Source organism: Sinocyclocheilus rhinocerous, unplaced genomic scaffold (genome assembly GCF_001515625.1).
Source record: "Sinocyclocheilus rhinocerous isolate Xijiao unplaced genomic scaffold, SAMN03320098_v1.1 scaffold128, whole genome shotgun sequence".
NCBI lineage: Eukaryota > Metazoa > Chordata > Actinopteri > Cypriniformes > Cyprinidae > Sinocyclocheilus > Sinocyclocheilus rhinocerous.
In genome coordinates this window covers 369,583-384,069 of record NW_015666174.1, presented here as the reverse complement: position 1 = coordinate 384,069, position 14,487 = coordinate 369,583, and the positions used below count along the sequence as shown (strand labels likewise).

The following is a 14,487-nucleotide window of genomic DNA, read 5'->3' as shown; positions in this document are numbered from 1 at the left end:
GCCTACACACACACACACACACACACACACACATATATATATATATATTTTTTTTAAGTAATATCTGTTTCTAACAGCATGTGTGTTTTTTTAGGGTAATTTCTGTTGACAGCATGTGTGCTTTTTTCATACTTTTATAATTATGTTTTATTGTGTAGGCCTATACACCTGCCATGTTTTGCATTTTTATATTTTTTGAAATTAACTTCGGTGGAAAAGAACTTTGGGGGCTGTTCAGTAAACTTTCACACGTACAGATGATTGGCTGGAAACGAATCGTCCCTGAGCAGGGAACATTTTAATTGGTTGGAACCATTCTGTCCCGCCCCCTTTCTTGGGAGTCGAGGCTTAACGTTGGCTGAAGTGGAAGTCATTTAAAATCTACGGAAGTCAGTCGTCATAGCGAACCCTTGACGTCGCAGACCCAGTGGCCAGCTGTTACTAATCGCGTCACTCCCTTTGCCAGCTGATCGCAGACGCCGGTAACCGTGAGAGGGGAGAACGGAGGAATCACTTTACCGGTGAGGTGAGCAACTTTTCAGACATTAACCAGCCTCGTAGTTAATCTCATCCGCAGTCTGCTTCTGTCTGGTTTGAGATAGAACAGCTATATTAGCTCCGGGGAAAGGCGATGGCAGTTCACTTAGGTGGGGCGGAAAAATCGGATTCTTCAGAGGTACGAATGCGCGTTATATTCGCGATAAAATGAGCGGTCATAATATTAGAACAGGCCACCGTCGAATTTGCTGGATACCGGGCGGAGGTCATTACATAAGTTTCATTCCATTATACCGGCCAAACTTCCAGCCTTCTAAAGCCTTTACTACTCGAGTGCGTAAATCGGTGAGTGTAATCTGTGTATTTAAAGTTCTCTCAAGAAGAATCTAATCCGACGCAGCAGAGACATGTTGAGTAAATACAAGTTAGTTATTCAGTACAATCACGTCAGTTCTTTTTATTGCTGCATAGATGCCAACGTGTCTGCTAAAGTGTGTTTCCTCATTTGGTTGGGTAAGAACGTCCTTATGTAATTCATTCGCCTCTGATGAGGAAATCTCAGTAGCTTTTGCTCGATATGTGACTGTAAGGTTTGCTGGTCATTGAACGTTTCAATGGAATATAGCCGATTTAGGAAGTGACGTAACACGTTATATGCTCGGATAGTTTAGCTATACATTGTTTTAAGTCTTTTATATATGAAAAAATACATTTAGTTGAATATAATTACATTATATTAATAATAATTGCGTATCGTTTTACTTTAATAATAATAATTGCCTTTTTTCTATTCCATGATACAGTAAGTTACTGTTAAGATACTATAACAACCTTTAAATGCCATTAAATGTACTGGCATGGTTTGTTTTATTTTATTTTTTTTAATTGTTGTTAAATATAAACTAGAATAAAATCTATATAAGAACAATATGCAGTTGTTTAAACCGTATTCTACATGTAGGTTGTTTGTGAAGAGCAGGCCTCAAATGCTCGGAGTATTTTCTGGAGATGTCACTTAGTGACACTAAGACGATGCCTTTCAGCAAAAATCCTTGAAAAGACGCTCCTCGTGACATTCTGTATCCGTATTATTGGTTTTATATTTGGCTTAGTCACAGCAAGTCGACACTTCTAGACTAGGCATCCAAAAATAGACCGTTCTTCTGAATTGGTGTTCAAATCGAAGGACCGTTACGCAGTTACAGCCCTTTAAGAGACAGAAAGCTAATCTGGACACCTTTTTCCTCGTGTCTGAGGAATCAGCCTGCACTTTACCCTGTTATGGATCTGGAAGGTCGGTTGCGTTGCTTAAGATCAACCAGCTGTAATAAAAAGCAAAAAAATATTTTTATAGATGATTTCAATGGTGAAGTATGTGTGCACCGTACTTCCCTCAGTAATAGGTCTAGTTATCAAGGCAAACAAGATATATATATATATTAGTCTTTTTAAAAAGACATTTAAACTTTTTTTATTTTGTGAAATGGAATAAATGTTTATAAATAAAAAATGGCATATTTTTGTATTGATGCCAGTGCATTAAAATGGCCACCATTTGCCCTGCCTGCAGAATCCATGGCAAGTCAGTACTCGGTCACACCTGATTCAGCCTCAGGTTTTGCTGTGCGATGATTTTTGATTTTTTTTCTCTCTCTCTCCACCCTTAAATGGCAAAGAGCGATGGAGACATCTTCCCACCCTGTTCTTCAGTACTTACACACTAACTGATTCAGTCTTTTGTTTGCTCATAAATGTCACTTTGTCAGCTCTGAGAAAAGACCTCAGCATTAGCACAAAGTCAGAGTTTAACTGTATGGGTTATGCTTGTGAATGTCTACTGATCACATTGGCTGAAGATGAGCAGTTTAATTGTTTGTTCTTGTGTGAACACTTTACCAAGGGCCGAACATGTCTTGGTACCATAAGACACTTTTTTTAATGCTAACAATGTAGGCTAGTGTGTTAGCCATTAGCAATAGCAAGCTGACCTTAATGTTTCCCTTTTCCATTCACGCATTGCAGCTTGTGTACACCCAGACCAGATCAATAGATCGACTGGTGACAGGGGGAACGAGACGAGCGTGTTCAGATATGCAAACACTGTCAATTCAGGCTAATTTGCTTGCACTGCTGTGACACCCCTGGAAATTTCATCGTGTTGACATGAACATCCAATTATTTAGTTTAGGTGATTTCTATAGCATGTGATGTAGTGAGTCCAAAGCTTTGAGGTAGAATGAATGCTATATAATGACTAATAAGCACTAATTACCCCATATATAATAATTTACTGGTGATATTATTAAGAATAAACAAAAGGCCACATTCAGCCCTTATGTAATATAATTTAGGCCTCCTTTTTTATCAATCAGAAATCATACATTTTGTAACTTGCTCATTGGAAAAACATTCCTCTATCTATATATATATATTTTTAACTCTAAACATGTTGCTATACATAGTTCATTGCAGTTTCTAGCTGAATTGAACACTATAGGCAGTAAAACACCAACAACTTTTATTCCTGTTCACACAAATTATGATTTCAATTAATAATTTTTTTTCTTGCACAATACTATGTTATGAACTCAAAACACTTATCATAGTGCATGGTTTGTAAACTAATACTTTTTGATGTTCTCGTAACATAATAGCTCCATATGTATGAATTTTCTGACGATGTAAACTTGCTCTGTAGCTCACCTGGTACAACATTACATTTGAGATGTAAGTAGATGCGAGTCCCAATAAAAGATTTGCTTCAGCAAATAAATTTTTAACACATGTTTGCATTTGTTAACGCTGTCGGTTAGATTTAGTGTAGCTGATAACGTTATTTTCAAACGCGATTAGTTAACATTTTTAGTGCCACTCACCTGAAATCTCATTTCCAAACTGCTGTGATACGCACAGCTGCCAGCATAATAAAACATTGCCCGATTCATGTGTATCTGTTTGGGATAAAAATAAACTCACTTTTATCGCCAGTCTCTGAACATTTTACTTTAAAAGTGAGCGTGCACGAAGCAACATAATATTTTGCGGAACTGTCACGACAGGCACATTTTTCCAGGGATGAGCCTGGGATGGAATTTTGAGACTTTAGAATCATATCCACATATTTTTAAATTATAACACTTTTAATAGTTAAAAGGATCATTCACCCAAAATTTAAATGTGTTGTTTACATACCCAATATGACCTACTTTCTTCTGTGAAACACAAAATAAAACATTTTGAAAGTTGTTCACGCTGATTGAAAGTAAGTGGATGGGGACAAGGGGCTGAGAAGCCTCAAATAGAACATAATATGCATCATAGAAGTAGTTGCCATGTGATAATTTAATTTAAATTTTTTACTAAAACTTGCTTGACAGTCATGGTCACCATTAACTTTAATTATATGGAAAAGTAAAGCTTGGACGTTCTTCTAAATATCTTGTTTTGTGTTCCACACATGAAAAAAAATTATACAGGTTTCAAAAAAATGGGGTGAGTACATGACAGAACTGTAATTTTTTATTTTTTTATGAATTGTGAATTATCCATTTAAGTTTCCCATGTGAGAATGAAACATTTGAGTCACGCATTATATTCTAACTGTTTATCGTGTTTGTGATTGTTCTATGTATCATAGATGACATTATGTCTGAAGTGTGCTCTCAAGGCCTTACCTTGTCCTCTGGCCTCCACTCCCAATGCCTGCTGATTCATGTCTGCGTGTCTTGCTGGATGGGGGAGGGTGGAATGAACGAGGGACACGGAGTACTGAGAAAGAATGGTAGATGATTACCAAACGCAGCACAGGGAGGGAAGCAAGACGGAAAGTGCGAACAACCTGAGTCTGTGTCATAGTTAGCATGATTCTGTGCGATGGAAAATATAGACTCTTTAGAGACAAAACACGCTTGTGAGCAGGAATGTTCTGCAAGCATGTCTTGTTGGGGATCTGAGGAATGATGGGCATTCTTGGGCCTCATATGTGAAACTCAATCATCATGATTGACAAATTGTTAAATTTAAGTGATATTTTAGGTAAGAATTATTTGCAAACATGCAGCCACTTATGTGCAAAACATTATTCTTACATACAGTGGGTACGGAAAGTATTCAGACCCCCTTATGGCAGTATCGATAATGGTTTTGTAATTACAGGGAGAACAAACTTGTGGTAGTAGAACATAACTTGCGTTATTTTTGAAAAATAATCTTCTGTCTTGTTTTTATCTTCTAGGTTTATAGTGGCTGCTGATGAGTGAATATTGGCTGACCTACCGCAGTTCTTCTCTGGCAAACTTTATGACCCTGTCCTGACGCTAAAGCTGCCAGCTGAAGAACTGTTGTGGTCAGCTCTACCCAGCATGCACCATTTTCATCTGAGAGTGCTGTGGATCTTATTCATTCTGGACAATCTCTGTCGTAGATCTTTGATGATATTTTAAAATTCACTTTTTTTATTTTGGAAAAAAAAATATCTTAAATAGAGAAAATATTTCTTTGGAAAATGTCAAAAAAATAAAATTTAATTTTTGCCTTGAATTTTCTTAAGTAATTATTTTTAAAACGTAATCAGATTATGAAGTTCTTAAACATGTTTGAACTTTCAGTTGTTTTTTTCTTGAAATTTGATTAGGTATTTGAGAGGGTTCTAAATGAACATAAAGATATTCATTTAAATCCATGGTCTTTTGTTTTGTAATATCAAAATTAATATCAAACTAACTAATAAATTGTTTTATAATCATGTATATTCAATGTATGTAGTATATTTTGCATGGCAGAGGTCATTGAAAATATTTTTCTGTACATTTTAGCCTTTGCAACAGCTGTTGCCCAGGCATAAAACTAAGAGGAAACATGAATGTGTCCAGTAATGGACAAATCTCTAGTGTCACCATGGTTCATGTGGTCTGCATCTTGTCTCTTGATACAGTAGCTCAAAATTTTGAAGCTACTTCAGATGAGGATGCAGCATTTATACAACATATAAATGATCTGTGGTTTAAGCAGCAGCATAAGTAATGTTCTGGAACAGTGTTGTAAATACAATTTAACCACTGATTTCTAGTCGTGTGCTCTTTTGGAAGGCTTTCACAGCGAAACACAGCATCTCCACGACATGGCGGCGACGGAAACAATACTACAGCGAGAATAAAAGTTACGCCTTCTTTCTTTGCATGAACATTTGGGTGGCGTTATGCAAATCTTCCCACACAGTGACATAGACGTGGGAGCGTGGACGAGTCTAAACTTTTAAATAGAATATCTCTTTGGTTTTGAGACTTTAGTCTTTTCAACTTTAGGGATCTTATCTATTCACGAACAGCTTGTAACACACCAAAGAGAAAAGAAAACTTGAAATCGCATCATATGACCCCTTTAAAATGCTTGCGATGTATTAATTACAATTTTTATAGGCCTAAACTATTGTTATCTAGCTCTGGTTTAAGTGTTATATAAAATATGACCGATAGAGGGCGTCAATGGTCGGTTGGACATGAGGCTTATCAGAGCCCCCAATAATAAATATAATTTATATTTATTATTATATTATTCACACAAATTATTCATAATTTGATTCTCCCTAATTCTTCTTTTTCATCTTTTAAATGTTCCTTTTTCAAATAGACTACCGCTTGTATACAGTCAGAAAGTCTTCCAGTTTTGTGGGCGTTCACATAAAGACCAGTCACTAGTCAGGTGGCTTTAATTACACACAAAATTGAGAGGCCACACAGCATTTGACCACTGGATTTACATAAATCATTTCTCAACATTTTAACATTGCATGTTTATTTGAATTATCACTCAATGGGTTAATTATGTATTTAGAAGGCTTTTGTGTTACTAACCCATTAAAATGCACAAATTCAGGTTATTTCTTATTTACATGTAATGCAGGGATCCCCAAACATTTGTATTTGTATTTTTTTAATCTGAACCTCTTTCAACTTATTTATTTATTTGAAATCCCCCCTTATATTTTAAGGTAATATGTTAATAATTAACACATTTGCATATTTACAGTTCTCTGTTGGTTAATGGTCACATGACATGCAGGCATACAAAATATTTCATTTTTTTAAGCAAGTGTTTTATTTTGATTGTCATTTTAGAATAATTTATTTTAATTTGACATTTTTATGATTTATTTAAATATAAGCTTTTTATTAAACTCGCAAATCCTCGCAGTTCCTTTACAAACCCCAGTTTAGGAAACCTTGACGTAATGTAATGTTTAATTACATGTTCACTTCATGATGTTAATAACAACGAATGGAATATTTTCCTTCTCTTTGTATTTTTACAACAGTATGGTTCAAGATTATCCTATTAAATTCAATGTGATGAATGAGTTAAGTCAAAAGTAAAAGTAATCAAAAAGTAGTCCTGATTATATAAAATGTGTAATGTAACGGATTACATTACTAACTACAATTTTGTCATGTAATTTGGAATCATAACGTACTACAAATTTTAAGTATTCTACCCAGCTCTGGTGTTCTCTGTAAGTGCTTTTGTAACCACAAACTTAAAACTAACCTTCCCAGAACGTTGCCGTGAGGTTTTATTTATTTATTTATTTTTTGGTGAGAACCTAAGGGGAACCTATAACCTATATAGGCTACAGAACCTTCCCTACAGGTCATTTTTACCCTTTTTTTTAAAATTTTTTTTAAGTAAACTCATTTTTCATAACCATGAACTACATTTTGCAGAAATACATGACTAATATAATACAGCATGCTAGAAAAAACATTAATCAGGTCAGTATAAAACATATAATCTCACGGGCAGTCATATATATTCGTGACTGAGATTAGAATCTGCTCTGCACAGAAACGAATCAATTAAAGCGTCTGGATCCACAGATAAAAAAATGCGTGCGCTTGCGTCAATTAACGCGTGTGAGTCCACCAATCAGATGCGCCGTTAGGGCGCCATCACGTCGTGCCCAATGCAAACTGATTGATTTACGCAAAGTATCCAGATTCGCATCTCTCCAGTGTAAGACGTGAGTGGTAAATATTGACGAAGTGGATGGATGTCCAATAGATGTATGAATATCTCGCTCGAACAGCTCTGCGAACAATTGGATTAAATAAAAGATCTTATGCTGATCGAGTTAACTTCATAAGAGTGTATATTTGATGTTCTTACACAAAGGGATATTTTCTTTAAGAGATGGCTATTAACACGGACGCCCCTCACGCGACAGATGCCCTGCGCGAGAGAGCCGCGCTGCAGTCCACCGATTTTGGAGATCGGCCTACTCAGAAACTTCTTGACATCTCAGACAAAGAGCTGAAAAGAGAATTCAACCACTCGCCTTCTGATACACACCTCGTGAAGTGTCTCGAAGCGGAACAGAATGAACAGACTATGGATAACGTTGCCTCGGAGCCCCACTCTCCGTCGCGGGTCAGTTTCAGCCGCTCGTCGTCGCCCACGGCCGGAGAACGCGAGCCCTGCAGCTTCATGTGGGTGGCCGTGATCTCCTGCTTCTGCCCGGCCGTTCCGATAAACCTGTTTGCGCTTTATTTCGCTAATATGGTGAGTAGTGTCACTGGAGTTAAACTTTTTATTACTTTTAGAATGAAGCTTAGTTACTTTTAGAGTTCACATTTAGTGATCATTTAGAAAGCAGATAAAACAAAGTAAAAAGAAACCCTTCTTGTTTTTGTTTAGGGTGGCTCATGGGGCCCCTAATAGTTAATCATGTGACTCATGGGGCCACCATATGTATTTACAAGGCTTACTTATCCATGATTTTCTTTCTGTTCTTCTTCAGTCTCGGTCCATGATACAAGCAAAAGATTATGATGGGGGCAGAAGACTTGGGCGTCTAGCTTTGTTGCTTAGTATCGTTTCCATTGTTGTGGGTCTGGCTATAGTCCTTTATCTGTTGATGACAGGTAAACTATCTCTCTGTCTCTACACACACACACACACACACACACACACACACAAACAGGGGAGTAGATATTGGGGACATGTCCCACCCAACTCAACTTTGAAAATATGAAATCGGTATTATAAAAATACAACCACTATTTTTAATTCTACTTTTATAAAAAACAATTCTAAAAATACAACTATTATTTAAAAAAAAAAAAAGCTGTTTGTTGTCTGCAACTGAGTTGAAATAAGATCATACACTTAAATGTCTCTCTCATTTCCTTTTCTCTCTCCCAGAGTATAATTAGTTGGATATCCTAGAAAATTGTGAGCATTGATGTAAACGGGTAATGAGCTGAAACCAAAGAAGATGGATGATGAATGCCATGTGAAAACCTTCAAAAAAAACAAAACAAAAAAAAAGCTAGAATATCAGTTTATATCATGCACAATGTTAAATTAGTTTCATTCATTCATTTTTTTTTGAATAATTGTTTCTAAACCATCTTGATGCTTTCCTTCCTGATGCCTTAATTTTGCACTTAATCAAAATGACTTTTTTGTCTTTTTAAAATTATGATCTACATGAAATATTACAATCAACTGTTCAAAGAAAAAACATTCCTATGCCAAGTGAAATCTATAAATTTGTCTATATTACAGTACAAGTGCATTATATTATGCTAATGAATCGCCTGTTGCAATAACAAGAATGTGACTTCTGTTCTGAGAATGAGAATTTGTTGTTGTTATTATTATTTATTTTTCTTGCGACTTATTCAACTTTTAATAATGCTGGTGCATACAAAAGCACATAGTTGGTATCATTTTTTGTATGATTGTAAAATATGTTGCATTTTGTGTAATCTATCATAGCTTAAAGAGTTAATTCACCCAAATATGAACATTCTGGCATCATTTACTCACCATCATGTCATTCCAGATCTGTATGACTTACTTTTGTTCTGTAGAACACAAAAGAAGATATATAGAAAATGTCTCTTTTTGTCCATAGCATGAGGTCAAATGGGTTCAAATATCTCTTTTTTTGTGTCCCAGACAAGAAAAAAATCACACAGGTTTGGAACGACACGAGGGTGATTTGTTTGGGTAATACACTTATTTTTTTACATTTCTTCTTCGAAAAATATTTTTATTCCTTGTCATTTTGATTCATATTCTTCTGGAAGTGTGGAGCATCACAAGGATGCAAGGTGGAGGAATGTAGTGTGAGAAGGGCCGCATCCTCGGTGTAGCAAAAATATTGTATTGAATACATGTATTTAACTCGTAAGAGATGAACAAGGGCTATATTCAACCAAAAGAGGGCATGCATGTCTAAAAAGAGATGTACAATATTATATTTGAATTGTGCACATTTGTCTTTTGCTAATATGGTGCCATATTTTTGCATGTTAGAAATTAAACCAAACCTACCCAATAGTTTAAGTGTGTTTTTTTTGCAGATTGTTTGGAAGAGTTCCATTAGGACAGGAAGTATATATTTACTTATGAATGTTAGACTGAAAAAAAAAGCTACTGTGCATCCTGTACTGTCTATCAGCCATCCAGCCTCCTGAGCAACGGAGATCAGAGGAAGCACGTCTGGTAATTGATATCCTGCACATAAGTGTATTCCTTTCATCTTTACATTTAGTCATTATCTGCCTCAAATGGAGGTTATTCTTAAGCTATTCCTGCGGCATTGTGTAATTTGGTGTCTATATTACCTAAAGCCGAAGAAACCACTGCTTGTGAAAAATGTTAACTTTTAATGTTATTTTTAGTTTTAGTAGCGCTTCAGACATAATCAATGGGTCTTTTGAGGTTGTTCATATTTTTGACATGGATACAGGACATCCACCGCATAAAGACATTTGTAGCAAGCATCCATTTTCCAAACCCGCAAACTTTTGTATTCTTCCTGTTCACAAATGATCTAAACCTCCGCTAATGGCTGCGTGGTCAGCCGGGGATAGTTAGAACGATAAAAGCTTTGACCATGCTGTAAATGGGTTTGATGCAGAGGCCATATCACAAAGCATATACACTTTATATTGCAACATTGTACAATATGTCATAATATATTGCTTTCGTCTCTCCACTTTAATCAGAATGGATGTGTGAACATTAACGTAACATTTGATGTGCAATATTGTTGCCATCTGACAATCATTTTTCATTGCATATTTGCAATAATATAAGAATTTGCATAATAATAATTGCAATAATTTAAGAATTATATTGTATAAAATCTCTAAAATTTTAAATATTTTAAAATATCTCTAAAAAGTGATAATAATACTGTCTTACACAAAATTGTCTCAATAATATAATATTTGATGTGCAATGTATATCCATCATATAATAATCATTAGTAAAAAAATGTGTAAGATAATAAATATCCATATATAGTTTAGTTATATATAGCCTATAATATAGTTATAATTTATTGAAATTATATATATGTATATATTATTTCAATAAATTATAACTATATTATATATAATAGCTATATTATTAAGATATTATAACTTTATTTTAATGATTATATATATATATATAATCATTAAAATAAAGTTATAATATCTTAATATAAATCTCAAAACACTTTCAAAATGATGTCCTAATATTTATATCGTAACATTTATGACAATCCTAACTATTTTACGCTTTGGGAAATAATGAATTTGTATGAATATGTACAATCTGCTCACTGAGGGTGAAGTTTAGGGGTGGGGTTTATTTTTTTATTCAAATCGTACAAAATCACCAATTCATAAAATAATTAGGTTTTCTCATGAAATATAATTTTCTCAATCTTTTTGACGTAAATCAGAATCAGAATGAGCTTTATTGCCAGGTATGTTGCTGGCGAAGGAAGTACAACCTCTGCGGGCCTTTTTGACAATGGAGTCAATGTGAGTGTCCCACTTCAGGTCCTGAGAGATAGTGGTGCCCAGGAACCTGAATGACTCCACTGTCGTTACAGTGCTGTTCATGATGGTGAGTGGGGGGAGAGCAGAGGGATTTCTCCTGAAGTCCACGATCATCTCCACAGTGTTGAGCGTGTTAAGCTCCAGGTTGTTAAGACTGCACCAGACAGCCAGCTCTTTAACCTCCTGTCTGTAAGCCGACTCGTCTCCGTCCTGAATGAGGCCGATAAGTGTGGTGTCGTCTGCAAACTTCTTGTTCTTTCTGAAGACCTGACGCACGTCATCTTCACTGATCTGGAGTGCTGGAGGGGGGGAGAGGGGGGTTGCAGGAGGTGTGAATGGTGTTTTTTCAAACCTGCAATAAAACTCGTTCAGATCGTCTGCCAGTTGTTGATTCTCCACAGTGCTGGGGGATGGTGTCTTGTAATTGGTGATGTCTTTCAGACCTTTCCACACTGAAGCAGGATCACTGGAAAATAATTGGTTCTTTAGCTTTCCAGTATAATTCCTCTAAATAGCAACAAAATAAAGTTTAAGATCATTCACAGTCTAGAGATCATAATGTCATCTATCAGAATTCTTTCCCCTTCAAACTTCTTTATTACCTTCTTATCTTATACTTGAACCGAGCTTTTGACCTATGGGGAATGTGTTTAGGCAGATCGTGGCATGCTCAAATGAAGTTTTGAAAATCTGTAGCACTTAGTCTATCTTATTCTCTTGCAGAAAGGCCCAGTTAGTCCAGCAGGAGGAGTAATGCACGCTTGTGAGCTTCACTTACATATAAACAGAGAGAGGATTTCTCAGCTCACATATCCTGTGAGCACAGCATGAAAGCTGGCAGGATTTAATAACAACAGAAATGTGTTTTATGGAGCCAATGCAACCCGAAGAGCCAATAAAGGCATGAGAAAAAGAGTCATGCAATGTTTAAATGAGCTGAAACGAGGTTTAACGTCAGTGCTGCAGTGGAGAGTTGTCTCTGATCATTTTCCTGCGAGTGTTGTTAAATAGAGAAACAGATAGAAGATGTTGAGGGAAACCACAGTTGTTAGGCCAATTCCAGGAAACTTCTAATGGACTTTCCCACTCAGAACCCCCTATGTTGGCATCATGGCAGTGAACCAGACTGTAGCGAGCATGACATTACTCCATCTATGAAAGGCCATCAATGAAAAGGGCATTATCTGAAACATACTCTAGTTTATTGTTATAGATGTAGGAGCGAGGGGTTTGAAAAGTACTTGGAAAATTACAAAAATAATGAAATAATAAATTATGTAAAGCAGATGGATGCTTCACGTTTGTTTGTTGTTCCTTTGTAAATTTTTAAGTGTGAAATGCGATTAAAAAATCATGGATATTCCAATTAATATGACAATGGGATTAAATCATTTACTCTCATGTTGTTCTAAACCTTTAGGATTTTTTTTCTTCCATGAAAATTTGATATTTTGTAGCATGTCATTACTACTCTTTATATATATATATAAATATATATATATATATATATATAATTAATGCATTTGAGATGAGTAAAAAAAAAAAAAATATATATATATATATATATAATCAGAATCAGAATGAGCTTTATTGCCAGGTATGTTTACACATACGAGGAATTTGTTTTCGTGACAGAAGCTTCCACAGTGTAACAGAATGACAGTGACAGAACAAAAACACAGATACAAAAATAATAATAATAAAATAAAGTGTTTTACTTTATATATATATATATATATATATACACACAGGCAAGATGAAATTAATACCAGAGTCTCCTGACAATATAGGCTAGTGAAGTGAAATGAAATTAACAGTGAATTTTCATTTTTGGGTGAACTATCCTTTTAAGGCCCATCCACACAAAGGATGATAACAATTAAGATAAAGTCTTGAAAAACATTTCATAGAATAGTCCACACCACAACTATAATGATAACGGCACAGGGATACAATTTCATTGGTATCACTTTTTTTTTCTTTCAGCTGATGAAAGATAAAAACATCAACAGGCAATCAGAATCCACTTTAAAGAGTTTGGGCATTTAAAGCAGCAGACGACATAACTGCAGCACAAGCTTATGAAAAAACAACGTTATCATTTGTTAATGTGGATTCTAATATAGTAATTATAGTTAGCATTTTAGTCATTGTCCTTGATGTGAACAGTATTAAATATCTCATTCTAACAAGAATATCAGTCATACAGGTTTAAAATGACAGGAGGGTGCATGAGTAAATCAAAGCTATTTTACATAAACACCCATCCCAGCAGCACATGGACTTGCTCTGCTCCTCCTCATTACAGGAAATGACCGTGATGGGACTCCCTGCATTACTTAGCTTCTCCATCAGCTCATTCCCATCTGAATTCTCAGACTGATGCAGCACTCAATATCCACCAATTTAATGTACAATACTCGATTTGAACTCTTTCTAAATAAATTGTGAATGATGCTTGCTGTGAAAAATTCTCCATCATACCAGGGTTTTCTGTGGTTATAATACCACATTCACACAGCGACAAAATACGGTTGATCGTCCTGTATTTGAGTCCTTAACTGGGGTGCCACTATAGACCCTTTTTTTCTGGGGCACGAGCCTTAGTGAAATACCGCTGTGCCCCAGTAAGATATTACTGATAGATTTGTGTGTGGCAATAGGACTACCATACTGATTTGTAAATGGATCTCTTTTGATCTTATAAGTCAAATTGGTTGGCACAAACCAAAATAGGCCTAAAAATGTTTGCAATTCGGTTTGCTTCATTCAGACAGTTCTGAAATAGTAACAGGATATTTTATAATACAGAAAGCAAAAAGAGCACTGGATCTTTACCTTATACAGTGCCTTGCATTCATTTGCATTATTATTATTTTTTTTAACATTTTGTTATGTTGCTGCCTTATGATAAACTTCTTTAAATTACTTTTTTTCCACATCAATCTACACTCCATACACCACACATATGGGGAAGTCGTGGCCTAATGGTTAGGGAGTCGGACTCGTAACCCAAAGGTTGTGGGTTCGAGTCTTGTACCGGCAGGGATTGTAGGTGGGGGGAGTGAATGTACAGCGCTCTCTCCCACCTTCAATACCACGACTGAGGTGCCCTTGAGCAAGGCACCGAACCCCCAACTGCTCCCCGGGC

The 14,487-nt window shown here is 35.7% G+C and overlaps 1 protein-coding gene and 1 long non-coding RNA gene across 2 annotated transcripts; both read left to right on the top strand.

Moving 5' to 3' along the window:
* The first annotated feature begins 399 nt into the window (after nucleotides 1-399).
* LOC107731979 (uncharacterized) lies at nucleotides 400-4,957 on the top strand. Its single transcript, XR_001638818.1, has 3 exons — nucleotides 400-526; nucleotides 4,166-4,325; nucleotides 4,733-4,957. It is a non-coding gene; the product is annotated as an uncharacterized LOC107731979 (long non-coding RNA).
* Nucleotides 4,958-7,492: 2,535 nt separating this feature from the next.
* On the top strand, nucleotides 7,493-8,919 carry trarg1b (trafficking regulator of GLUT4 (SLC2A4) 1b). Its single transcript, XM_016543204.1, has 3 exons — nucleotides 7,493-8,052; nucleotides 8,291-8,414; nucleotides 8,695-8,919. Exons 1-3 carry the CDS (start codon nucleotides 7,684-7,686, stop codon nucleotides 8,703-8,705), a joined length of 504 nt encoding a protein of 167 aa, XP_016398690.1. The 5' UTR covers nucleotides 7,493-7,683; the 3' UTR covers nucleotides 8,706-8,919.
* Nucleotides 8,920-14,487: the final 5,568 nt, after the last annotated feature.